This window comes from Magnolia sinica, chromosome 1, assembly GCF_029962835.1.
Source record: "Magnolia sinica isolate HGM2019 chromosome 1, MsV1, whole genome shotgun sequence".
Lineage (NCBI taxonomy): Eukaryota > Viridiplantae > Streptophyta > Magnoliopsida > Magnoliales > Magnoliaceae > Magnolia > Magnolia sinica.
The window spans coordinates 84991086-85017092 of NC_080573.1; the positions used below are offsets into that span (position 1 = coordinate 84991086).

The window sequence follows — 26007 nt, forward strand, 5'->3', positions numbered from 1 at the left end:
TGTCCCATACCACCGTATTTGGCTTACGAGTCTGGGTTGCTCACTGAACACTACGGGGAGGCTTGTCACCCCAGCATAGGCCGACAGCTAGACCACGGTGTCCCATACCACCATGCCTGGCTCATGAGTCTTAGCAGATCAAGGTACCAAGGTTAAACAAGTTTTCACTAGTGAGTTTGGTACCTTAGATTCAAACAGTAGTGTCCATACATGGTGAACATACATTAGGCTAATCGGGTTGTTTAACAAGATCGACTGGTACAAGCATACGTCGAGCCGATCGACATGGAGCGCGTAAGCACTCCGCGTGGCATAACCACTATCGACTAGCAGCATACAACTCGGATTCCTCGAACCTATCTGGCGTGGCGAAACGACCTCAGCCACAAACTCAAAAATCCTTACCGATTGCCTGGACTACATCGTAGCCCCAAACACAATACAAATAACAGTATGTGCAGGTATTAATCAAGGACAACATATGAAAGCTAAAATCAAATATAAATCTTACTCTAAGCAATTTAACAAACCACATACAACACATGCATCAGACAATAGCAATTCATCCTTAATTCACATAGTAGTAAAATAGGTTATATGAAGGATTCTATAACCATAATAAAGGAGTTGAAAATCTCATCTCAACACCCTCGTTACAAGCATTTAAACAAGCATTTTCACATTCAGGCATTTCATCAAACACTTAGGCTACACATATCATATACATGTAATATGGTAGTTATAACGGGTATTATAGCAAATCCCTTTACAAGGGGTTCATCGTGCGTACACCAAGCATGTATTATTAGTCAATGAGCGTGGCAAGCATAAATCATAATTCCATACACATTGAACATTTCAACAAGTATACGAAATGCATTAAAATTCACATAATCTACATATACATGCAATATGTGAAAAACGTCGTATCTACACACATGTGATAGCAATCAAGTCAGTCATAAATCATTACTGACATTGAAAGCCTTGAAAACCTGTAACGTCTCAAAAAAATCTGTACAAGGACCCGAGTACCACCTCAGGCAGTGTTCATGGACTTGATGAACAGAGTATTTCGGCCATTTCTTTACCGATTTGTCATTATGTTTATTGATGACATCCTGATATACTCCAAGAGTCGGGAAGAGCACGAGGAACACCTGCGAGTAGTCTTGAATACTCTGAGGAAGAACCAGTTATTTGCACAGTACAAGAAGTGCGACTTCTGGAAAGAAGAAGTCAAGTTCCTAGGACATGTGGTGTCCAAGGAAGGGATAGCTATGGACCTTGCTAAGGTAGCCGCAGTTCAGGACTGGGAGCAGCCTGATTCAGTTACCGAGGTGAGGAGTTTTCTTGGTCTGACAGGTTACTATCGACAATTCATTCATAATTTCTTGAAGATAGCCAGACCTTTGTCTCAGTTGACATGGAAAGATTTGAAGTTCGCCTGGAATGAAAAGGCAGAAGCAGCTTTTCAAGAGATAAAGGATAGGTTGAGGTCCGCCCCTGTGCTAGTATTGCTAGAGCAAGGGGTTAAGTATGTTATATATACAGATGCGTCGCGTGTCGGTTTGGGTTGTGTCCTTATGTAGAAGGACAGGGTGATTGCATATGCTTCGAGACAATTGAGGAAACACGAGGAGAATTACCCGACGCATGACCTGGAGTTAACAGCCATCATCTTCGCACTGAAGCTCTGGAGACATTACCTCTACAGAGAAGAGTTCAAGCTCTTTTGTGACTACAAGAGCCTTAGATACATATTCACTCAGCGGGACCTAAATATGAGGCAATGGCGATGGATGAAAACCTTGAAGGACTTTAAGTTCGAGATCTCTTACCATCCAGGTAAGGCCAACCTTGTGGCAGACGCACTGAGCCGCAAGAAGGCATTGGCATTTGCGGCTCCGTTGATGGTAACAAAGTGGGACATGATAGAGTTCGTGCGAGACTTTGAGCAGAAACTCACGGTGGAGGAGCCGTAGGGCATCGCACATATTCGACTACAACCTCTCATTGATGACAGGATTATTGCGGCTCAGGCAAACGATGAGTTGTTGGCGAAGATGAGAGAGCAGGCTAGCAGCGATGAGGACTCAGAGTGGAGTGTTGGTATGGATAGGGGCTTACGTTACCATGGCCGCCTATGCGTCCCGAACCTCCCTGAGTTGAGGAAGGAAGTTCTTGAGGCTGCTCACGATTCTAGGATGGCTATGCATCCAGGCAGTATGAAGATGTATCGTGACATGAAGAAGTCATACTGGTGGGACAATATGAAGACTCACATAGTAGATTATGTATCTCATTGTCTCACGTGCCAGTAGGTCAAGGCAGAGCATCGCCGACCTCCTGGTTTGCTTCAGCCCATGCCCATAGCAGAATGGAAGTGGGACTTCATCTCTATGGATTTCATTTCAGGTCTACAGAAGATGAGGAAGGGTTATGATTTCATTTGGGTGATCGTGGACCGGTTGACGAAATCAGCTCATTTCCTCCCTATCAGAGTTTCGAACTCTGTAGACGAGTTGGCCAGGTTGTACATCAAAGAGATTGTACGTCTGCATGGAGTTCCCTTGGAGATCGTGTCGGACTAATACACGCGATTCACATCGATCTTCTGGACTCGTATCCAGGAAGCGATGGGTGTGAAGTTGAAGTTCAGTACCACGTTCCACCCACAGACTGACGGGCAGACGGAACAGGTGAATCAGATTCTAGAAGATATGTTGCAAGCCTATGTGCTGGATTTCAAGGACAGTTGGGACGACCGTCTTCCCTATGCAAAGTTTGCCTATAATAATAGCTTCCAGGCGAGTATTGGCATGACTCCTTACGAGGCACTGTATGGGCGCCCGTGCAAAGTGTCGCATTGCTGGGCAGAGATTGGCGAGAAGAGCTTGATTGGCCCGGAGTTAGTTCAGGCGACTTCAGAGAAAGTCGACATCATTAGGCACCGACTTCTGACAGCGCAGAGCCGACAAAAGAGTTACGTCGATACGAGGCGGTGACCGCTAGAGTTCGAGGTCGGAGACCATGTGTTCCTCAGAGTTTCCCCTATGAAGGGAGTCTTTCAGTTTGGTAAAAAGGGGAAGCTTATGCCTCGATTCATTTGCCCATTTCAGATACTTGATCGAGTGGGAGCGGTAGCGTACCACCTTGCTTTGCCCACACCACTCGCGGGCGTGCATAACGTATTTCATGCATCTATGCTGAAGAAATACGTTCCCGATCCTTCTCACATGATCAGATAGGAGCAGGTACAGTTGAGCGAGAACGCTACATATGTACTGCGACCGATGCATATCCTAGATAGGAAGGAGCAGGTATTGCGTAGCAAGGTCATTCCACTTGTGAAAGTGTTGTAGACGCATCACACGGAAGAAGAGGCTACTTGGGAGACAGAAGCCGAGGTTCAAAAGAACTACCCTCAAATTCTCGAGGAGTACGAAAAGGTACTAATTTTGAGGATGAAATTTTTTAAGGGGGATAGATTGTAACGTATTGGAAAAATCTGTATAAGGACCCGAGTACCACCTCAGGCAGAAATCACCTAGGATCAAAACCTTTAGAAAATTAAGCTTATGTTAGCAAGTGCTAAACTAGAGTGCTTGTGAAATTAGCACTAATCACTTTAAATATGATCTGTAAGACCAAAAACGTGCAGAATCATTGACGCTACATTACCCTGAAATCTAGAATCCATCTCAAAACCCGGTTGCTCTCGAGAGCACACCGAAACTCCATATCAGACCTAAACCGTATGTTGAAAGTCCGATTACCCCAAAACTATATAGTTAAGACCGCATTACTAGACTTAACAACACCCTCAGAAATCAAGTCTTAATTGTGTCTAGAACTACACAACTTGAGCCCGGAGCGAAGAGTGTGAGAAAGGTGAAAATATTTAGAAATAAAAATCTGAATTTAAGTAATTTGATTCGTGTCACTTGCGGGCCAAATATAAGGATTTAGACCGTCAGAATCTAACCCAAATACACCCTCAGATCAAGAGAAATGTTCCTCACATGTCGATGTACTTGTGGCCCTGATCGAGTGACCGTGACTGTTGAACTGAAACTGGTCTGCCACGGCTGATCTATAAATCTGATCGGGATGAAAGCTTAGCCTGACCTAGATCCATGGTCAGGGAGCTTAAGTCCGACCGCATGTGGAAAAGGGGTCACCAGAAGTGCTCCGTTGGACCGGAACGGCCCATATTTGGATATAACCTAAGTATACCTTGGCCCTGGGGCCATTCCTATCAAACCCGGGCCTATATAAGGACCTTAAACCCTCTCTCCCATATTTCATATGAATTTGAGAAACCCTATGAGAGAAAAGAGAAAAGAGAAGGGAAAAGAGGGAAAGTGAGAGTGAGAGTTGGAGATTCCTCCTGGGATTCGATCTCATTGCTCCTCGGCCTTAGCTACCACATCTACATCACTAATCTAGCATTTTTGACAACGTACTTAGGTAAGAAAATCCAACCCTAATCTATTTTAGGGTTTCAGATAGTGCAAGTTATGAAATAGCTAACCTAATTTATGCTATAAGTTGCCAATCTGCCGTAGACAAAGACTTAGCTTTAAAACTGAGTTTGTTACAAGTCTATCAGCGAAAGGTGTGGACTCTAAACATATAGGTTATGGTTTTCAAGGCTTTCAATGTCGGTTAATGGTTTATTACTGATGTGGGTGCAATTTCACATGCCAAATGCGATGTTTGTATCGCGTTTCTAATATATATGAACTATATTGAGTTTTGTGTATTCCATGTATATGTAGAAAGTATCGTATACGTATGAAATTTTAACATGTGTTTGCTATGATTAATTGTCGTGTGTTTGTGATAGTTGTATGTGTAACAACTCCTTGGTGAAAGGATTTGTCCTAATATGTGCTATCACCAACATACATCATGCATGTTGGAATATGTAGTCTAAGTGTTTGTAGAAATGTCTGAATGAACAAGTGTGTAATATATTGTACTTTATATGGGCGTTGAGAAGAGATTCTCAACTACCTTAACGATGTGTATAATTTCCTCCATGTAACTTACATTCTTTGACTGTTTTACTTAGACACTGCTTATGTGTGAATTCATGTTTAAGTTGAAATCCATCAAATGCTCACATGCTTATATGAATGGAATTGTTGATTCATTACTGTCCTGTTTTGCCTGTATGATTATCTGTTATAATTGAATGTGTTTGGGACTATAAAATAGTCCAGGCAATCGGTAACAAGTACTGAATAGGTGGCTGAGGTTGTCTCACCACATAGGACATGATAGATGAATCCGAGCCATACTTGGGATGTCGACGGTGGTTAGGCCACACGGAGTGCTTACGCACTTCATGTCGATTAACTCAATGTGCACTCATACTAATCAAGCTCATCGAGTAACCCAATTGACCCAATGTATGTTCACCATGTATGGACGCTACTGCTTGAATCTCAGGTACTAAACTCACCAGTGAAAACCCTTTTAAACCTTGGTACCTCGATCAGCTAAGACTCATGAGCCAGGCATGGTGGTATGGGACACCATGGTCGAGCTGTCGTCCTACTCTGGGGTGACGAGGCTCCCTGTAGTGACCAGTGAGCAACCCAGACTCGTGAGCCGAATACGGTGGTATGGGACATTGTATTCGAGCTGTCGGCCTACACTGATAAGGTGACGAGCCTTTTATAATGACCTCGAGCATACGTTAAGACTGCGTAGAGGCGACGAGCCCTTACGTAGCAATAAGAGTACACTAGGCCTGTACTGATAAGGTGATGAGCCCTTTGCAGTGACCTAGAACCGTATCATCGTATGAGATTTACTAGGACTGACGACCCTAAAATGGATCATTGTTTGGGAATTGATATAAGGGAGGTACTTTAGCTTCCCAATCCTGTTGTATGAAAGGACTAATAGTAACTTGGTAATCACGCTCATTACATCGCACTGCATGTGCCTCGGGTTGAAGAGCACAAAGGGAGGAAAGCATGCAGTGACCGTAAGATGGTGTCGCATGAGGGAGTGTAGGCGAGGGCATGCATCATGCTTACATTTCATCCTTACATTAATAAGAGTATCTAGGAATGTTTGATATGTCTGCTTTATCATTACTTCTTAATTAAATTGATAACATGTTAACCTGTGCTTTATGATCCCACTGAGTTGATCACTCACGCCCATGTTCTGGGACGGTGTTCTGAACACCTACCAGACTTTGTCTCAGTTGCAGATGATGATGCAACTCAGGAGGCAGAGCCCGATTACTATGATGATCAAGATGAGTTCTCATATATGCAGTTCTCTGGTGGTTTCGCTTAGGCCATCCGGATTGACGGGGCTACAGGGTTTGTTTTTGTAGTTGAACTATTTTGAACTATTACATGTATATGATGACTCAGTGATGTATTCATACTCTGGAGCCCGATCGTGATCTTTTTGGTTTATACACGTCTATATATATTTTTCAGTCTTTCGCTTACATTATATGAATTGATTTGGAGTATGAGCTACTGTTTTGGTATAATCTAACTCATGATTAATGCACTAACACAGACAACAGTTAATCATCATTATCTATGTTGCATAAGTGATGCGTTGGAACTCAGGGGTTAGACTTATGCTCGAACCCCAATTTTTAGGGCGTTAGAAGTTGGTATCAGAGCATGATTTGGATTAAACCAGACCTGGGTTATGGTCGCATGACGTACGCTGACGCTTTACAACATAGTTGGGTGCGAGAGAAATCTAGAAACAAGCCTAGGATTCCCCGATTTCACCAATTGGCAAAGTTCAATGAAATCGATCGCCGAGATCGGGTCTATACACATCCGTGATCTCTTGAGTCAACCCCGGATCATCCCCAGACCATCAATCGATGAGTTTAGACCATGATTTACCCAATCCCAGCCTTCAACAATCAAGAAAAGACGAGGTTATATTAGAAAGTGTTTAAAATGACCCGAAACGAGTCAAAACAGAGTTGGGGGCCAAACGACACACTTCCAGGGGGACCCAAGGTGGGACCCACATCTTTTTGGGACCCAGGGGGTAGGAGGACCTCGTCCAAAGGGTGAGCCCTTACTGAAAAATCTAGTGGCCGGTAAGGACCTCGCCGGTTTGGCGAGGCCTCGCAGCCAAACGGGCCTGGCCGGGTGGGCCGGAATGGGCCGATCGGTCCTGGGTGTAGTGGGGCCCACACATGAATGTGGGGTCAGTTATAACCCCTTCTATACCACCTCTCCTTCACAAACCACCACCCCAAGCTTTCCTTTCCTCCAAAAATTTTAGATTTTTCACTCAAATCCCTCCTTCAAGCACTCCCTTTCTCATTTTCGTGTAACCCTTGCACCACCCCTTTAAAAACCCTCTACCACCGCTGCCAACCCCTTTCTATTCTCTCATTTGAGCTCTTAAACCCTCCATTTGAGTCTCAAATTTGTGTAAGCTCACTAACCTACTTGGTTTCATCATTTTCACTCTTTATTTCCCTTTCATTTGAGCCTACACATCCCCCTTTTTGTAGCTCAAGATTCCAAAACCCAACAATCTCTCTTCTAATCTTCCTCATTCCTTTAACTTTCTTCATTCCTTCTCTTTTTGGAACACACAAATACCATTGTGTGCTTTAACGATCTTGTGAGCCCATAACCCATCTTATTTCCATTTTTCCTTCCATTTCAATGGCTCTTTTTGAGCTTGTGACTACTATTTTCTCTCTTTCCGCCCTTCTTTCTCTCATGGGAAAAAAAGAGCTCCTATAGAAGAAGCTAGGCCTAGTCGCCCTACTCGCTCGAGGAGACCGAGAGGTGCTGCCGCAAGTACGAGCGTCACTCGGGAGTTTCAGACTAAACGGGATCTTGATCCCTAGGCTCCCGTTGGAAGGACTCTGTTGGCGGAGCTGTCGCATGGAGTTTATGAGGGCCATAGAATCCTTTTTGAAGCTCATGTAGATGCAAGGCTATTTGGGGAATACCTCTTGCTCGAGCACCTGGAAGAGGCTGGGTGGGGTCCGCTATTTAAGGGCGAGTACCGCGCAAATGTGGGAACTGTCCAAGCTTTCTATGCCCACATTCGAAAGCCTACGCTAGAGCCCTTACAGTTCAAGATCCCTTGTGGAAGAGATTGGGAAGCCACCATCGACGTTGGTTTAGTATCTCGGCTTATGAATGTGCCTCTTGGCGAGGTACATGCAACTAAGAAGAATCTGAGGAGTGTACGTGAAAGAGATCGCTGCACATGGGCCCTTTGTGGCTAACTGGTTGAGTGGCAATCCAATAATAGCCTTCTAACGACCCATATGTCTAGCGAATTCCGTCTAATTCACCATATCTTCACGTTCAACATCTACCCCAGGTGGAGCAACCGCAGCGAGTGCACGCGCCTGATGGTAGATTTCTTATATCAAGTGGGGCAGGGAGAGAAGCTGTGTGTGCCCACTTATATTCTGCGACAGATAGTTCTCACCGCACGCTCTAACAGAAGGTCGGATTCACTCTCATTCAGCCGACTCATATGCAAGATTGCACATGAGTTTGGCTACAGGCTTGGGGCGGAAAAGCCGATGTCGATCCATTACATCAATGAAGCAACTCCCAATCAGATGGTAATTGGGCCGCGATAACGACAAGCCCGACTTGATGAGAGTGAGGATGAGACAGAGAGCAAAGAGGAAGTGAGTGAGGAAGAAGAGGGAGCTAAAATAGAAGAAGAGCAGAGCGAGGAAGAAGAGGAGGCCCAGGATACGGATGAGAACTCCCCTCCTGCGAAACCGGAGCATGGCACTGTTCAAGCTCGCTTAGCTCAACTTGAAGATGGTCAGGCTGTCCTATGACAGGATATAATGGATCTTCGAGGCCTCGTGAAACATAAGTTTAAGAAGGTGACTCGCACTTTAAAGTCTATCCTGTGCTGTCTGCAGGATAAGGGTGCACCTCCTCCGTCGCCAAACTCGGATGCCTAGCCATCCAAGTCATTGCCCCGTATCTTATTTTGTTGCTATCTTAGAATGTTTGTGTTTCAATGATTAAGAGCTTAGTAGCATCGTGGGTAGATAGTGTGTTCGTGGTTGGCAGTTGCTCTACGTTGGTAGTCTTGCTTTAAAATAGCTTTCATGCATTTCTTGTCATGATTCATGTACTGTGTATTTCATGTATTGTGACAATTTTGGAAAAATGAAATGCATGTAGTCTCTTTTGCTAAGAAGTTGTGTGGAATGCTTAAAAGATGGTGTATAGCTATGCGACATCTTACGTAAGTGAACCCTATTTCATATAAGGAATGCCACCTAAGGTCACGTGGAGCACGGCACACCTCACACTTATTGATTCGATGGACCAGGCACCCCCCCAGAGTGATGGTCGTACGGACCCTGGTTTGGGCACGGTTCGTGAGACTATACCTAAGCCTCAGCCTTCTACTGGTCCTGCGGTTAGGCCGCCACCTTATACACCACCGATCCGTGAGCAAAACCGTGTGTCTTCTTCGATGCAGCATGAGTCTCAGTAGGTCCCACCTACTGATAGGTTGGAGCAGTTGACGATGATGATGCACTAGCAGCACCAGCAGCTCTTGACCACGATTGCAGGGGCCCTAGCTCAGGGTGGAAGTGCGACTCCACCTTCACCATCTGTATGCCCTGCTGAGACTGTAGGGCCTTCCGCTCAAGATGAGGGTGTGCCTTCACCTGCACCTGCTGTATACCCTATGGGGAACTTGGGTATGAGTGGCCTCCTTGAACGATTCCAGTGCTTGCGGCCTCCTACATTTGTGGGTTCTTACGGACCCAAGGAGGCTGAATATTGGCTAGACCGCATCTCTAAGATGTTGAGGATGCTACATTGTACAGAGCCGGAGCAGGTTGAGTTGGCCACCTTTATGTTTGAAAAGGAGGCCAGCTTATGGTGGGATAGTATCTTGCGGACCATTGCAGTTGACTATGTATTGACGTGGGCAGCGTTTGAGTTCCACTTCCATGAGAAGTACTATCCCCAGACGTATCGGCACGAGAATGAGAATGAGTTCTTGCACCTCAGACAGGGAGGCATGTCAGTGACAGAGTATGAGCACCAGTTTACGGAGTTGGGCAGGTACGTCCATATAGTACTTACTAACGCGCAGATGCGGATGCAGCATTTTTCAGAGGGCCTGCGACCTGATATTCGCTCGAAGATGTGTTGTGCTAACATACCCTCCTATGCTGAGTTAGTACACATGTCTATGCGGGTAGATCAGGATGAGGATCGATTGTCACGTTCTCATGGGCCTATGATCCCTAGGCCACGACCAGATATGCCGATCAGGCCATTCCTCGGCAAAAGATCCCGTACCGACTCCCCTCCCAGGATCGCGGTGCCACCAGGTCCGATGAGGCGACCTGGTGTGACATGTACGTACTGTGGGAAACCAGGTCATGCGGTGGAGAGCTATTTTACACGCATGAGAGATAGTGGGTTTTCGCCGCCACAGAGAATCGACCGCCCTCGCCCTCAGGCTTTATCGACTCCACCTCTACGGACAGCACCTGGACATCCTTCTTTCAGGCTCCCTGCACCTCAATTTAGGCCACCTCAGCGACCTATGGTGCCTCAGCCCAACCAAGCTCACTAGGCACGCGTTCATGTACTTACAGCGGAAGCGCCTGACTCTACACCTACCGTACCTCTGGCCTTTGAGCTCATCGCCCATATTGAAGGTACCCCTATATTTCTGTTGGTGGATACGGGATCCACTATATTTGTGATATCATGTTCTGCAGTCCAGCGCTTAGGGTCGAAGATGACTACGATGGTTGGGGTGCGAGTTATCGCAGCACTAGGGACCTTTACATATGCCACCAAATTGTGTGCGGGTTGTTTGATAGATCTAGGGAGTAGGACAATATGCATTGACTTGATTGTCACCACACTATACCATTTCAACGTCATCCTCAGTATGGATTGGTTGACTGAAGTGAGGGCCGAGATTGACTGTGAGACCCGTCTAGTGACAGCGTATGGACCTGAGGGCAAGCCCTTTCCTTTCCCTGTGCAGGTCAGTTGCCCTTTTCGAGTCCTTTGTTATGCTTCCTTACTGAAGAATGTTGACGACCCGGTACTTGAAGACACACTAGTGGTTCGAGAGTTTGAGGACGTGTTCAGTAAGATACCAGGGCTACCTCCTCGTCGTGAGATTGATTTCACCATTGATCTAGCGCCTGGTGCGACGCCCATATCTCTTCCGACTTATCGCATGGCTCCATGTGAGATGGAGGAACTGAGGAAACAGATCGACGATCTGTTAGATGCTGGCTTCATACGGCCGAGTGTGTCTCCTTGGGGAGCACCCGTGTTGTTTGTGAAGAAGAAGGATGGGTCACTGCGGTTGTGTATTGATTACTGCAAATTGAACCAAGTGACGGTGAAGAACAAGTATCCTCTGCCCAGGATAGACGATTTGTTTGATCAGTTGAGAGGAGCGCAGTATTTCATGAAGATCGACTTGCAGTCAGGGTTTCATCAGTTGCACGTTAGGGATGAAGACGTGCAGAAGACGGCTTTCAGGACTTGTTTTGGGCACTACGAATTTCTTGTGATGTCGTTTAGTCTTACGAACACTCCGGCGGTGTTCATGGACTTGATGAACAGAGTATTTCGGCCGTTTCTTTACCGATTCTTCATTGTGTTTATTGATGACATCCTGATATACTCCAAGAGTCGGGAAGAGTATGAGGAACACCTGCGAGTAGTCTTGAATACTCTGAGGAAGAACCAGTTGTTTGTACAATACAAGAAGTGCGACTTCTGGAAAGAAGTCAAGTTCCTGGGACATGTGGTGTCCAAGGAATGGATAGCTATGGACCTTGCTAAGGTAGCCGCAGTTCAGGACTGGGAGCAGCCCGGTTCGGTTACCGAGGTGAGGAGTTTTCTTAGTCTGGCAGGTTACTATCGATGATTCATTTGGGATTTCTCGAAGATAGCCAGACCTTTGTCTCAGTTGACACGGAAAGATTTGAAGTTCGCCTGGAATAAAAGGGCAGAAGCAGCTTTTCAAGAGATAAAGGACAGGTTGACGTCCGCCCTTGTGCTAGTATTACCAGAGCAAGGGGTTAAGTATGTTATATATACAGACACATCGCGTGTCGGTTTGGGTTGTGTCCTTATGTAGAAGGACAGGGTGATTGCATATGCCTCGAGACAGTTGAGGAAATATGAGGAGAATTACACGATGCACGACCTGGAGTTAACAGCCGTCATCTTCGCACTGAAGCTCTGGAGACATTACCTCTACGGAGAAGAGTTCGAGCTCTTTTACGACCACAAGAGCCTCATATACATATTCACTCAGCGGAACCTGAATATGAGGCAGTAGCGATGGATGGAAACCTTGAAGGACTTTAAGTTCGAGGTCTCTTACCATCCCGGTAAGGCCAATCTTATGGCAGACGCACTGAGCTGCAAGAAGGCATTAGCATTTGCGGCTCCATTGATGGTAACAGAGTGGGACATGATAGAGTTCGTGCGAGACTTTGAGTAGAAACTCACAGTGGAGGAGACGTATGAGGGCATTGCACATATTCGACTATAGCCCCTCATTGATGACAGGATTATCGCGGCTCAGGCAGACGATGAGCTGTTGGCGAAGATGAAAGAGCAGGCTAACAGCGATGAGGACTCAGAGTGGAGCGTTGGTACGAATGGGGGCTTACGTTACCGTGGCTGCCTATGCGTCCCGAACCTCCCTGACTTGAGGAAGGAAGTTCTTGAGGCTACTCATGATTCTAGGATGGATATGTATCCAGGCAATACGAAGATGTATCGTGACATGAAGAGGTCGTACTGGTGGAACAATATGAAGACTCACATAACAGATTATGTATCCCATTGTCTCACATGCTAGCAGGTCAAGGTAGAGCATCGCCGACCTCCTGGTTTGCTTCAGCTCATGCCCATAGCAGAATGGAAGTGGGACTTCATCTCTATAGATTTCATTTCAAGTCTGCCGAAGACGAGGAAGGGTTATGATTCCATTTGGGTGATCGTGGACCGATTGACGAAATCAGCTCATTTCTTCCCTATCAGAGTTTCGAACTCTGCAGACGAGTTGGCCAGGTTGTACATCAAAGAGATTGTACGTCTGCATGGAGTTTCCTTGGAGATCGTGTCGGACCGAGACACGCGATTCACATCTATCTTCTGGACTCGTATCTAGGAAGCGATGGGTATGAAGTTGAAGTTCAGTACCGCGTTCCACCCACAGACTGACGGGCAGACGGAACGGGTAAATCAGATTCTGAAAGATATGTTACGAGCCTATGTGCTGGATTTCAAGAATAGTTGGGACGACTGTCTTCCCTATGCAGAGTTCGCCTATAATAATAGCTTCCAGGGGAGTATTAGCATGACTCCTTACGAGGCACTGTATGGGCGCCCGTGCAGAGCGCCGCATTACTGGGCAGAGATTAGCGAGAAGAGCTTGATTGGCCCGGAGTTAGTTCAGGCTACTTCAAAGAAAGTCAACATCATCAGACGCCGACTTCTGACAGCACAGAGCAGACAGAAGAGTTACGCCGATACGAGGCAGCGACCGCTAGACTTCGAGGTCGGAGACCATGTGTTCCTCAGAGTTTCCCCTATGAAGGGAGTCTGTCGGTTTGGCTAAAAAGGGAAGCTTTCGCCTCGATTCATTGGCCCATTCCAGATACTTGATTGAGTGAGAGCGGTAACGTACCGCCTTGCTTTGCCCACACCACTTGCGGGTGTGCATAACGTATTTCATGTATTTATACTGAAGAAATACGTTCCCGATCCTTCCCACCTTATCAGATGGGAGCAGGTACAGTTCAGCGAGGACGCTACATATATACTGCGACCGACGCGTATCCTAGATAGGAAGGAGCAGGTATTGCGTAGCAAGGTCATTCCACTTGTGAAAGTGCTGTGTACGCATCACACGGAAGAAAAGGCTACTTGAGAGACAGAAGCCGAGGTTCGAAAGAACTACCCTTAAATTCTCAAGGAGTATGAAAAGGTACTAATTTCGAGAATAAAATTTTTTTTAAGAGGGGTAGATTGTAACGTCTCGAAAAAATCCGTACAAGGACCCAAGTACCACCTCAGGCAGAATCACCCAGGATCAAAACCTTTAGAAAATTAGGGTTATGTTAGCAAGTGCTAAACTAGAGTGCTTGTGAAATTAGCACTAATCGCTTTAAATATGATATGTTTTTCAAGACCAAAAACGTGTAGAATCATTGACGCTAATTACCCTGAAATCTAGAATCCATCTCAAAACCTGGTTGCTCTCGAGAGCACACCGAAACTCCGTATCGGACCTACATCGCACGTTGAAAGTCTGATTTCCCCGAAACTGTACAGTTAAGACCGCATTACTGGACTTGACAACCCCCTCGGAAATCAAGTCTTAATTGTGTCTAGAACTACACAACTTGAGCCCGGAGCGAAGAGTGTGAGAAACATGAAAATATTTAGAAATAAAAATTCAAATTGAAGTAATCTTAGTCGTGTCGCTTGCGGGCTAAATATAAGGATTCAGACCGTCAGAATCTGACCCAAATACACCCTCGGATCAGGAGAAATGTCCCTCACATGTCGATGTACTTGTGGCCCTGATCGAGTGACCGTGACCGTTGAACTGAAACTGGTCTGCCACGGCTGATCTGTAAATCTGATCAGGACGAAAGCTCAGCCTGACCTAGATCCATGGTCAGGGAGCTTAAGTCCGACCACATGTGGAAAAGGGGCCACCAAAAGTGCTCCGTTGGACCGAAATGGCCCATATTTGGATATAACCTAAGTATACCTTGGCCCTGGGGCCATTCCTATCAAACCCGAGCCTATATAAGGACCTTAAACCCTCTCCCCCATATTTCATACGAATTTGAGAAACCCTAGGAGAGAGAAAAGAGATAAGAGAAGGAAAAAGAGGGAAAGTGAGAGTGAGAGTTGGAGATTCCTCCTGGGATTCGATCTCATTGCTCCTCGGCCTTAGCTACCGCATCTAAATCACTAATCTGGCGTTTCCGACAACGTACTTAGGTAAGAAAATCTAACCTTAATCTGTATTAGGGTTTCAGATAGTGCAAGTTATGAAATAGCTAACCTAATTTATGCTATAGGTTGCCAATCTTCCGTAGACAAAGACTTAGCTTTAAAGCTGAGTTTGTTACAAGTCTATTAGCGAAAGGTGCGGACTATAAACGTATAGGTCTTGGTTTTCAAGGATTTCAATGTCGGTTAATGGTTTATTATTGATGTGGGTGCAATTTCACATGCCAAATGCGATGTTTGCATCGCGTTTCTAATATGTATGAACTATATTGAGTTTAGTGTATTCCATGTATATATAGAAAGTATCGTATACGTATGAAATTTGAACATGTATTTGCCATGATTAATTGTCGTGTGTTTGTGTTAGTTATATGTGTAACAACTCCGTGGTGAAAGGATTTATCCTAATATGTGCTATCACCAACATACATCATGTATGTTGGAATATGTAGTCTAAGTGTTTGTAGAAATGTCTGAATGAACAAGTGTGTAATATATTGTACTTTATATGGGCGTTGAGAAGAGATTCTCAACTACCTTAACGATGTGTATGATTTCCTCCATGTAACTTACATTCTTTGACTGTTTTACTTAAACACTGCTTATGTGTGAATTCATGTTTAAGTTGAAATCCATCAAATGCTCACATGCTTGTATGAATGGAATTGTTGATTCATCACTGTCCTGTTTTGCCTGTATGATTATCTGTTATAATTGAATGTGTTTGGGACTACGAAATAGTCCAGGCAAACGGTAACAGGTACTGAATAGGTGGCTGAGGTTGTCTCGCAACATAGGACGTGATCGATGAATCCGAGCCGTACTTGGGATGTCGACAGTGGTTAGGCCACACGGAGTGCTTACGCACTTCATGTCGATTAACTCAACGTGCACTCGTACTAATCGAGCTCGTCGAGTAACCCGATTGACCCAATGTATGTTCACCATGTATAGACGTTACTGCTTGAATCTCAGGTACTAAACTCACTAGTAAAAACCCTTTTAAACCTTGGTACCTCGATCCGCTAAGACTCATGAACTGGGCATGGTGGTATGGGACACCATGGTCGAGCTGTCAGCCTACGCAGGGGTGACGAGCCTCCCCGTAGTGACCAGTGAGCAACCCAGACTCGTGAGCCGAATACGATGGTATGGGACATTGTATTCGAGTTGTCGGCCTATGCTGGGGTGACGAGCCTCCCCATAGTGACCAGTGAGAAACCTAGACTCGTGAGCCGAATATGGTGGTATGGGATACTGTATTCGAGTTGTCGGCCTACACTGATAAGGTGACGAGCCCTTTGTAGTGACCTCGAGCGTACGCTAAGACTGCGTAGAGGTGACGAGCCCTTACGTAGCAACAAGAGTACATTAGGCCTGCACTGATAAGGTGACAAGCCCTTTGCAGTGACCTAGAACCGTATCATCGTATGAGATTTACTAGGACTGACCACCCTAGAATGGATCATTGTTTGAGAATTGATATAAGGGAGGTACCTTAGCTTCCCAATCCTACTGTATGAAAGGACTAATAATAACTCGGTAATCACACTCATTACATCGCACTGCATGTACCCCGGGTTGAAGAGCACAGAGGGAAGAAAGCATGCCACGACCATAAGATGGTGTCACACGAGGGAGTGTAGGTGAGGGCATGTGTCAGGCCCCGAACTCGGAAACCAGGTTCACAAAATTCCCAATCACCGAATCCGGTGCCGACAGCCTCCGTAGAACCCCATTCTCGGCTCACAGCGCCCATTCTCCAGGTTTCGATCCTGGGATGCTACGAGGAGGATTTTCAATATCAGTTTGATTCGTACTAAGCATAACCAAAGGCATAACCCACAAACAACAACCAAAAACTCCATCACATTTTCACTATGATCAAAAACTTTATAAGTACAATGAGCATAAAGGGGAATACAATGATGATAAACAAAACTCCAAAATAATCTGCCAAGTGCTCGAGCCTCAGTGCTGCTGCGATCCAACGTCACCTGCACACAACGGTTGTGCATAAGCTTATAGAAAGCTTAAAGGTTGGTGAAAGTGTGTGCTCAAGGTGGTAATGCAGTTATGTAGCATCAGAGTAATGCGGAACATGCTGATGAAAGCCAAGAATACCATTAGCCATACCAAGGCCATGTGGTGCAAAGCATGAATGATGTCGGCCATACTAAGGCCATGCAATATGAAATGCAACTCAAGCATACAAATCCTCATCTAAGTCCACATATCAATACAGCTCAAATCTGGAATATCACCGGGGTCTAGTACACTCCAACCAGATTGCCGCCCCATCGCGCACAATAAGGTGAGTGGAAGAGACCTCACTATTCGCCTGCCAATATCGGGCTCGGCTCGTCGATAGCAGACCCATTCCTCGAGCTGGTCAAACTCAGCCTAGCATTGCCCCCTACTCTCGGGCGAGTAAGGCTGCACCCCCTTCCAACAGACCACGACACAGTGGAAAGCGCAACCGTCTGGTAATCGGCACTCGGCGCTCATGCACCCACTCAGTCTAAACGTTGGAGCAACCTCCTGGTACCATAAGGGTTTAAGGACTTTCACCCAGGGATATCTATAGCACCCCATGTAGAACAAGATTTTCGGTATCCAATCCTGCCAACCACGATACGCCTGTGGAGGCTACAGCCCTGATGTCGCTAGGGCATAGGGTAACCATGTCACACAATACGAATGCATGAATCACACTATCCAGTCATGCAGAAATCTTACGCATGTCGTGCGCTTATGTAGGGCAACACCGCCTATCCAGGAGCCCCTAAACAATCTGCCCGAAGGCATATGCTATGATCAGTCATTTCTCATATCAAGCATACATATGATGTGTATGATTATGAATCATGGAACTATACTAATCATGTTATGAAGTAATGCATTATCCTTACAACGCAGATGGCCTAGACGGCCTGCACACAACGAGTACAAGCCTATCAATGGGCCCTAGGGAGAGTCGTAATGTGGACGTCTAACCAACATTTAAACGTGCAATGTGGACGTCAAACCAACATTGCTCCCAAGGCACGACTGACATAAACATCATTACATAAACCATGTTGGGATCACACATTGCAATGGACCTTAGGCACATTCCATTGGGCCTTAAATACATCAAATGGGCCAAATCACATGGGCCTTATATTCATCAAGTAGGCCACATCAATGGGCCGCACTAATGGGCCTTATGTACATTGTAATGGGCCATAACCCGTGGGCCCTAGAATGCATCAAATGGGCCTAATCTCATGGGTCTTATGTGTATCAAATGGGCCACACCAATTGGGCCCCATATGTACATCAAATGGGCCTCAACCCATAGGCCCCAATACATCTTAATGGGCCTTAACCCATCGGCCCCTAATACATCAAATGGGCCTCGACCCATGAGCCTTACATATATATCAAGGTGGGCCTCAACCATGGGCCACAAATACAACTAATGGCCTTATAACATGCCAAGGTGTGGTCCACTTGGACTATGGATCTGGCTCATTCTCTAAGCCCATGCAATAAAATAAGCTTTTAAAATGGTTGGGTGGATGGGATGCAGCACATGCATTATGGTGGGTCCCACTGTCATTGGACAGTGTGAATAAAACACATGCATCACTATGGGCTCCACCGTCCATTGGACGGTGTGAATAAAACTGCTACATCATGGTGGGTTCCACCGTCCACAGCCGTGGACGGTGTGGCAACACATACAGCAAATGGTGGGTTCCACGTGTGTGGCCCACCATGATATTTTTCCCCACCATCCAACCTGTTGACAAGGTCACATGGACCTGAGTGAAAGGAAAAACACAAATTTCATCTTGATCAAAAACTTCTGTGGCCCACAAAATAGTTTCAAAGGCAGAAATTTAATATCGTTGTTTCCTGCAGTGAGGGCCACCTGAGTTGTGGATGGATCTGAAATTTGTAAGGGGCCCACTGCTGGGAGTGGCCCACCTCGTGAACGGGTTGGATGATAAATAAACATCAAGGTGGGGCCCACGGCTAGAGCCGTGGGTTGCTCGCCGCTCGCTAGTCCTCCCGTCCGCTGGCTGCTACGCAGGCAATGCCTGCTGCTGCTGTTGCTATTTTTTTTTGTTACCTAACTTTCCGTGGTTTTTCACAGGTGAGGTCCACATCCAACAAATCGAACCCAGCCACTGGATTCCACATCTCAAGACAAGCCATAAGATCCACTATGGAGTATTTTTCGGTGTATAAAACTATCAGGGAAGATTTCAATGGTGAAAACTACCATTTGCTATGGTATGGCCCGCCCGAAGGTCTGATTGGTCCCATCTTTCAGCTCAACGCCTAGAATGAGCTTGGGAAAGGAATGGATGGTATGGATTGAAAACATACATCAAGATGGGGCCTACACAAGTGGGCCACCCCCATTGGCTTGGAACCAAGCTAATATTTGTGTTTTCCATGCACGTCCAGCGTCCCTGGACGCTGGACGATCTGAGCCTCACACGCACAAGGTGGGCCCTGTTTAAGTGGGCCACCAAAGGGTAGGTGGTGTGGGTGCAATACATATAAGGTGGGCTCCACTTGAAGATGGTTTGGATAAAGTACATGTTTCAGGGTGGGGTCCATCCAAGTCGGCCATACAACCCTGTTATGATCACATAAGAAAAAATGAAATAGAGAGGGAGAGAGAGAGAGAGAGAGAGAGAGAGAGAGATAGAGAGTGGGACACGCATGATGGAGGGACCCCGGCACTATGGGCCCTCCCTTGCAACCAAACATACATCAAGTGGGTCCCATTACACATGGGGCCATTAAATCAAAATCCAACGGTGGAGATCCCTTCTCCATTAAAATAGACGGTCTAGATGACCCTAGGTATGCAAGGAAAATAAACATCATGATGGGGTCCATGGAGAATGGCCCCATCATGGAATGATCATGATGATCCAAGTGGGCCATCAGCCACATCTTAGGGTCCAAATTGAGATCCAAACCATTGATCGGTTGGCCTCACTTGGCCAATCTTTAAAAAAATAAAACTACCCTATCAAAGCACCCACCGCTTGATCTTCTTGCTCCCTTGGCTTCCTTAGCTCCTTGTGCTTCTCTTTGATGGAGGAAGATGAGAAATTGATGGCTAGGATGGGAGATCTAGGGATGAAAAGGTGGGCCTCACACATGCATTTTTCTCTCCATGGGAGGGCTTGGACGTGAGGCTCTTGGTTGCTTAGGAATGACTTTGAGAAATGAGAGAGAGAGTTGTAAGTAAGGAGAGGGATGGGTGATGGATGTGTTGATGTGGTGAGTGATGGGTGTAAGAGCCCTTTTTTGACTTTTGTGGCAAATGGTGTAAGAAAGTATGGGCTTTGTAAGAACTTTTTGACTTTTATGGTTGCTTGGGAATGGGTGAAAGGTGATGTGTACTTGACATGTACTTGACCCTTGATGGGATTGATTGATGGATTGAGGTGACATGTTCTAGAGATTCTCTCAGGTTTTGCAACGCGTGGCGTTTTCCTCGCACTGAACGCTGGCAAACATCTCCTAACCAGGGTATCGCCTCGGCGCCCGAGTCGTGGCATCGGAACTGCGGTGACGGTGCAGTCGCTATGCTAAAGGTCTTGGGTTGAGTCAACTCGGGTTGACGGCATGAGAATCAGGGTTGCACGCAAATACTGGTTAAGGGTCGAAGGTTGCTGGAATTCGACCAGAAAGACCGCGGAAGTCTACGGAATGGTACGGTATAGGATACGGTGCTTACAGCATGCATCATGCTTATATTTTATCCTTGCATTAATAAGAGTATCTAGAAATGTTTGATATGTCTGCTTTATCATTACTGCTTGATTGAATTGATAACATGTTAACCTTTGCTATATGATCCCACTGAGTTGATCACTCACTCCCACGTTCTAGGACGGTGTTCTGAACACCCACTAGACTCTGTCTTAGTTGCAGATGATGATGCGACTCAGGAGGCGAAGCCCGATTACTATGATGATCAGGATGAGTTCTCATATATGCAGTTCTCCGGTAGTTTCGCTTAGGCCATCCGAATTGACGAGGCTACAGGGTTTATTTTTGTAGTTGAACTATTTTGAACTATTACATGTATATGATGACTCAGTGATGTATTCATACTCTGGAGCCCGATCGTGATCTTTTTGGTTCATACACATCTATATACATTTTCCAGTCTTCTGCTTGCATTATATGAATTGATCTGAAGTATGAACTACCATTTTGGTATAATCCCACTCATGATTAATGCACTAACACAGACAACAGTTAATCATCATTATCTATGTTGCATAAGTGATGCATTGGAACTCGGGAGTTGGACTTATGCTCGACCCCCAATTTTCAGGGCATTACAAAAGCATAACCTAAACATTTATAATCCGCACCTTACGCCGGTAGACTCGTAATGAATTCTATTTGGACACCAAGTCTTTGTCTACGGCACCACAACAATCTATAACAGGGAATAAGTTAGCTATCCTGCCATTTACTCTATTGGAACCTCTAAAACATGTTAAGGTTAGGATTTCTTACCCAAGTATGAAGTCAGAATCACTGGAAAAGTGATACAGATGTGGCGGTTAAGCACGTGGAGTGGCCGGGATCGAATCCCAGGAACAACTCCAACTCACACTCACACTTTCCCTCTCTTTCCTTCTCTTCTCTCTCTAGGGTTTAGAAATTCGTATGTGAAGGGAGAGAGAGGGTTTAAGGCCCTTATATAGACCTAGAACTGATGGGAATGGCCCCAGGGCCATGGTATACTTAGGTTATAGCCAAATACTGGCTGTTTCGGTCCAACGGAGCACATCTGGAGGCCCCTTTTCTGCATGCGATCGAACTTAAGCTTCCTAACATTGGATCTAGGTCAAGCTGAGTTTTCGGTCCGATCGGATTTACAGATCGACCGTGGCAGACCAGTTTCAGTTCAACGGTCACCGATACTCGATCAGGGCCACAAGTGTACTGACATGTGTTGGAAATTTTCCCTAATCCGAGGGTGTAATTGGGTCAGATTTTAACGGTTTGAATCCTTAGATTTGGCCTGCAAGTGAAATGACTCAATTCACTAAAGTCTCAGTTCATTTCCTAAAGATATTCACGTTTCTCATATACTTTGTTCCGGGCTCAAGTTGTACGTTTCTGGATACAATTAGGACTTGATTTCTGAGGTAGTGGTCAAGTCCAACAAAGCGGTCATAACCGCGTGGCTCCGTAGTAATTGGACTTTCGACACGTGGTCCAAGTCCGAATCGGAGTCTCAAGGTGCTCCCGAGAGCAACCGGGTTTGGAGATTGATTCTAGATTTCAGGGTAAAGTAGCGTTAATGATTTTGCACGTTTTGGGTCTTGTAAATCATATTTAAAGTGATTAGTGCTAATTTCATAGGTACTCTAGTCTAGCACTAGCTAATTCTCATCTAATTTCTAAAGGATTTGGTCCTAAGTGATTTCTACCTGAGGTGATACTCCAGTCTTTGTACGGATTTTTTCGAGACGTTACATAACCCCATTTTGTTGAGGTGTTTTAGGAGCAAAAAACTCATGCGATATACCGTGATCGGTACAGAATTTCTCAAAATTGCTATTTTTGAATTCAGTCCTATTGATGCAAAAATCTGGCTTCCCCAGCCGAGCATTGGTAGCTAGCTCCGAGTCTTGTGAAACTGCACAAGGGGAGGACAAAGGAGACCTTAGTTAGAGCAAGGGACCCTCCGATACCAAAGTCAGGCTAGGAATCTTGGTCTAAGTAGTGTAGTTGGGAGTTTAGGGTGTCAAATGTTATGTACCTGTTGCAATGGACTCCTCTCCTATTTATACATGTGGATCGAAGGAGTCATGGCCATTAATCTCGACACGATCTCTTCCATCAAGTGGGCATTACGCATTCACAGATGTTAGCCGCTATCCTTAGATCATGCACTGGAGAACTCTCCAACATGCCTCATTGGGACTGATCCCTAGGCGTGATCTTCGACCATGTATCCATCCGAGCTGACCTCGACCCGCGACCCTCCGTGCATATACTTCCAAGCCCACGAATATCTATCCGAGCCAACCTTGACCCGTGGACCTCTGAGCACAGCCCTCCGAGCCCATGAGGGAGTTACCCTTGTTCAGGCCTCGGATAACATATGTCGGGGCCGAGCACTCAGCCTTCGACTCCATGTCTTCACCAGGGCCGAGCCTTGTTTATAACCTTCCATGCCCATGGTCAAAGTCCACGAGTGGCGCATTCTGATTTCTTCTAGGCTCCCAATCGAAATCAAGGTTTGGGGGCCCGATCCAGGGCTGTAGTTCTTCGGATGAGAGTTCAAAATGTCTGATCCAGGGCTGTAGTTCTTTCGATGAGAGTTTCAGATGTTGGTGTGGTCCGACCTACCTCTCTTCCACAACCCTAGCTTTGTAACCGTAGTCCAGAAGTGTGGTCTCCTCGGATGTAATGCCATTACACCGAGACTCTGTCCATTGATTTCTCTAGGTCTGCCCTTGCTCGACTCAACTTAGATTTTCCCATAACAAAAGCCCCCTACTCTCTTGGTCCGAGCTGGGACTCACAGAGTAAACACCTGGGAAAATGAGACGCCGCATTATTCATGATGATGGGTGGGTGAAGTTGAAATGAATCATTGTGATGATTCCACTTTGGGATTCACATGCGGTACGACGGTTGCACCTTTTTAGTCTCTGACCACTGAACGCTGGATGCATGGTGACGATTGGGGATTTGAGTTGGCAGGACGAGTAAGGTGTTGTCGTGCATCCACAGGGAGGCGAGAGGCCGCCTAGGCCATAAATGTTGTCCAGCATTGATGACGCTCGGCTCTGAGTGCACTGGCCTGGGCAAATGACTTGCTTTCACGTGTTTGTACAGGCTTAGGGCCAAGCCGCTTCAGCTTCGAAGACAGCTGTCTTTAATGATGGCATTTGGCTGGCAAAGGTTATATAAACCCTTTCCAGCCCTCATTTGAGCTCTCCTACCTCTGCACTCGCATCCCTTTACGCTTCATTTTCTCTGAGAATTTTCACTGCGAGAAGCCTTCTATGAGTCCTTTCTTAGTGAGTTTTCCTTCTCGAACTCCTTGCCATTTCACTCACTTTTTTCTTAAAATGCTATGTCGAACAACTCAGACGAAGTCCAAGAGGTCTGAGGAATGAATGAAGATTTCGAACCAGAGACCACAAACTTGAAGCGTGTGGACTCTAAAGGTCCCTTAGAGGCAGTGCTGCTTTATCCTTCGGTCAAAAAGACTGCGGGCCCGAGGGCAAAAAGTCAAGGCACTGGATCAAATAAGCACCTCGGGATCCGGCAGGATGAGCTAAAGTCAAGCCTTTGGGGGACAGATCTAGAGCGATAGTTCCTAGAGGCTAAGTTCTGATCAAGTCACAGATGGCAACTCCATACCGACTACCAAAATCCCAACTCGGTGCATATCCGAGTCCTTCTCCTTTGGATCATCCAGGTGCCCCTGCTGACAGGGACATTGGAGTTTTCATCTGCGCTCTTCAGTGCAGGCTTCAATTTCCCATCCATCCCTTCGTGCACTTAGTGACCCCACGTCTGAAGCTGGCTCCGGGTCAGTTGGCCCCGAACGCTTGGTGGATTTTGGTCTCTTCATTTTTGGCACCGGATAAAGAACCAGCACCTATAGCCGGACGAGTTTTTGTATATGTACCAAGCAAAACACGACAAGTCCCAGCCATCCTGGTACTATTTCTGAGCCAGGCCCCAATGTACCCTGGGCCTGATATCCCAACTCCCTACCTCCAACAAAGATTGGAAAGGTAAGTAGTTCTGGGCCTCGGGGGAGTATGAGGCGCCTACTACCGAACTCGGTAGCCTGTGGGTCTGAGTTCCCACAAAATTCTCCAATCTAGGTTGTCCCTTTTATTTTGTGTTGTATTTCATACTCCTGGCTCATCCATTGCATTCTAACCTATTTTCTGCTTGTAGTTTTCCTGAAAGGGCTTCCTGATCTTGCTCCCTTCTTCCGAACCCAAATTGTTAAGGCTCGGGTGCTCAAAGAGAATCAGCGCATCTGGCACGACATCATCAGTCCAGATAGCCTCTTATCATCTGGGTTCTACATATTCAAACCTCATCTCATCGCTCTAGGTAAGCATTATGACTCCTTACTCAATGATTTCTTTTGATAGTTGCATCTGAGCTGACCTCTTCTTAGATAGGAATGGCCGATGCATCTGGCTCAAAGAGAAAAAAGTTGACCATGGTGCAGCCCCCTATGAGCGTGATTATGGCCGTCGAGCTGAGGGTGAAGATTACCACAAAGAAGGGGAAGACTCCCGCCGCGAAGACTGTCTCTGTTGCTGTCGAGCCCCCGATAACTACGACCCCAACCCCTGAGGATCAAATGGTTATTCTGTCTCATCCGCCTAGGATCGAAAAGGAGGTAGTCAGATAGACAGCCAACGCAGGACTCTCCCAGGGTAGGGAAGCTTTCGGCCGACCTACCCATGTCAAGATCAACCTTACTGTTGTTGAAGTTGATTTCTTAGCCAGCAGGACAGACGTCCTAGTCGTGAATGCTGCAGCCCCTGAGACTGAGCCTTAGGCCTCTAAGGCTAGTGGTGTGGGGAGAGAAGCTGACCCGACTCCTTTAGAGGCATTCTCGCTTGGTTATCACATGTCGTTGTTGAACGAGTGGATGGCTAAACATGCAACTAAGGCATCCATTGCCAACACCCTCTCCCGAACCTACAATTTGTTTGTGAACAACTATGCCTCAGTCTGCTATATGGTAAATTTTTGAAGCAAATATGCTTATTTTTATTGTTACTTGTAGTTTCTAACTCTTCACTATTCCAGCGTTGCCAATGTTTATAGCAGTCTGAGACAGGATGAGAGAGATGGTTCACCTTGAGGCGAATAAAGCTGAGCTCGAAGAGCTTTTGAAGGCCCCGGCTAGTATGTAGGAGAAGTTGAA

General features: G+C 46.0%; 1 protein-coding gene across 1 annotated transcript; it reads left to right on the forward strand.

The window, feature by feature from the left end:
- The first annotated feature begins 9333 nt into the window (after window positions 1-9333).
- On the forward strand, window positions 9334-10611 carry LOC131247357 (uncharacterized). The gene is made up of 3 exons (XM_058247691.1): window positions 9334-9475; window positions 9590-9861; window positions 10237-10611. The coding sequence occupies exons 1-3, from the start codon at window positions 9334-9336 to the stop codon at window positions 10609-10611; spliced, it is 789 nt and encodes a 262-aa protein (XP_058103674.1).
- The last annotated feature ends 15396 nt before the right edge of the window (window positions 10612-26007 follow it).

Coding starts and splice junctions, on each gene's coding strand:
- LOC131247357 (XM_058247691.1), top strand. CDS start 9,334: ATGGACCAGGCACCCCCCCAGAGTGATGGTCGTACGGACCCTGGTTTG. Junction 9,476..9,589: donor ACCGATCCGTGAGCAAAACC/GTGTGTCTTCTT, acceptor CCACGATTGCAG/GGGCCCTAGCTCAGGGTGGA. Junction 9,862..10,236: donor ATTGTACAGAGCCGGAGCAG/GTTGAGTTGGCC, acceptor CGGGTAGATCAG/GATGAGGATCGATTGTCACG.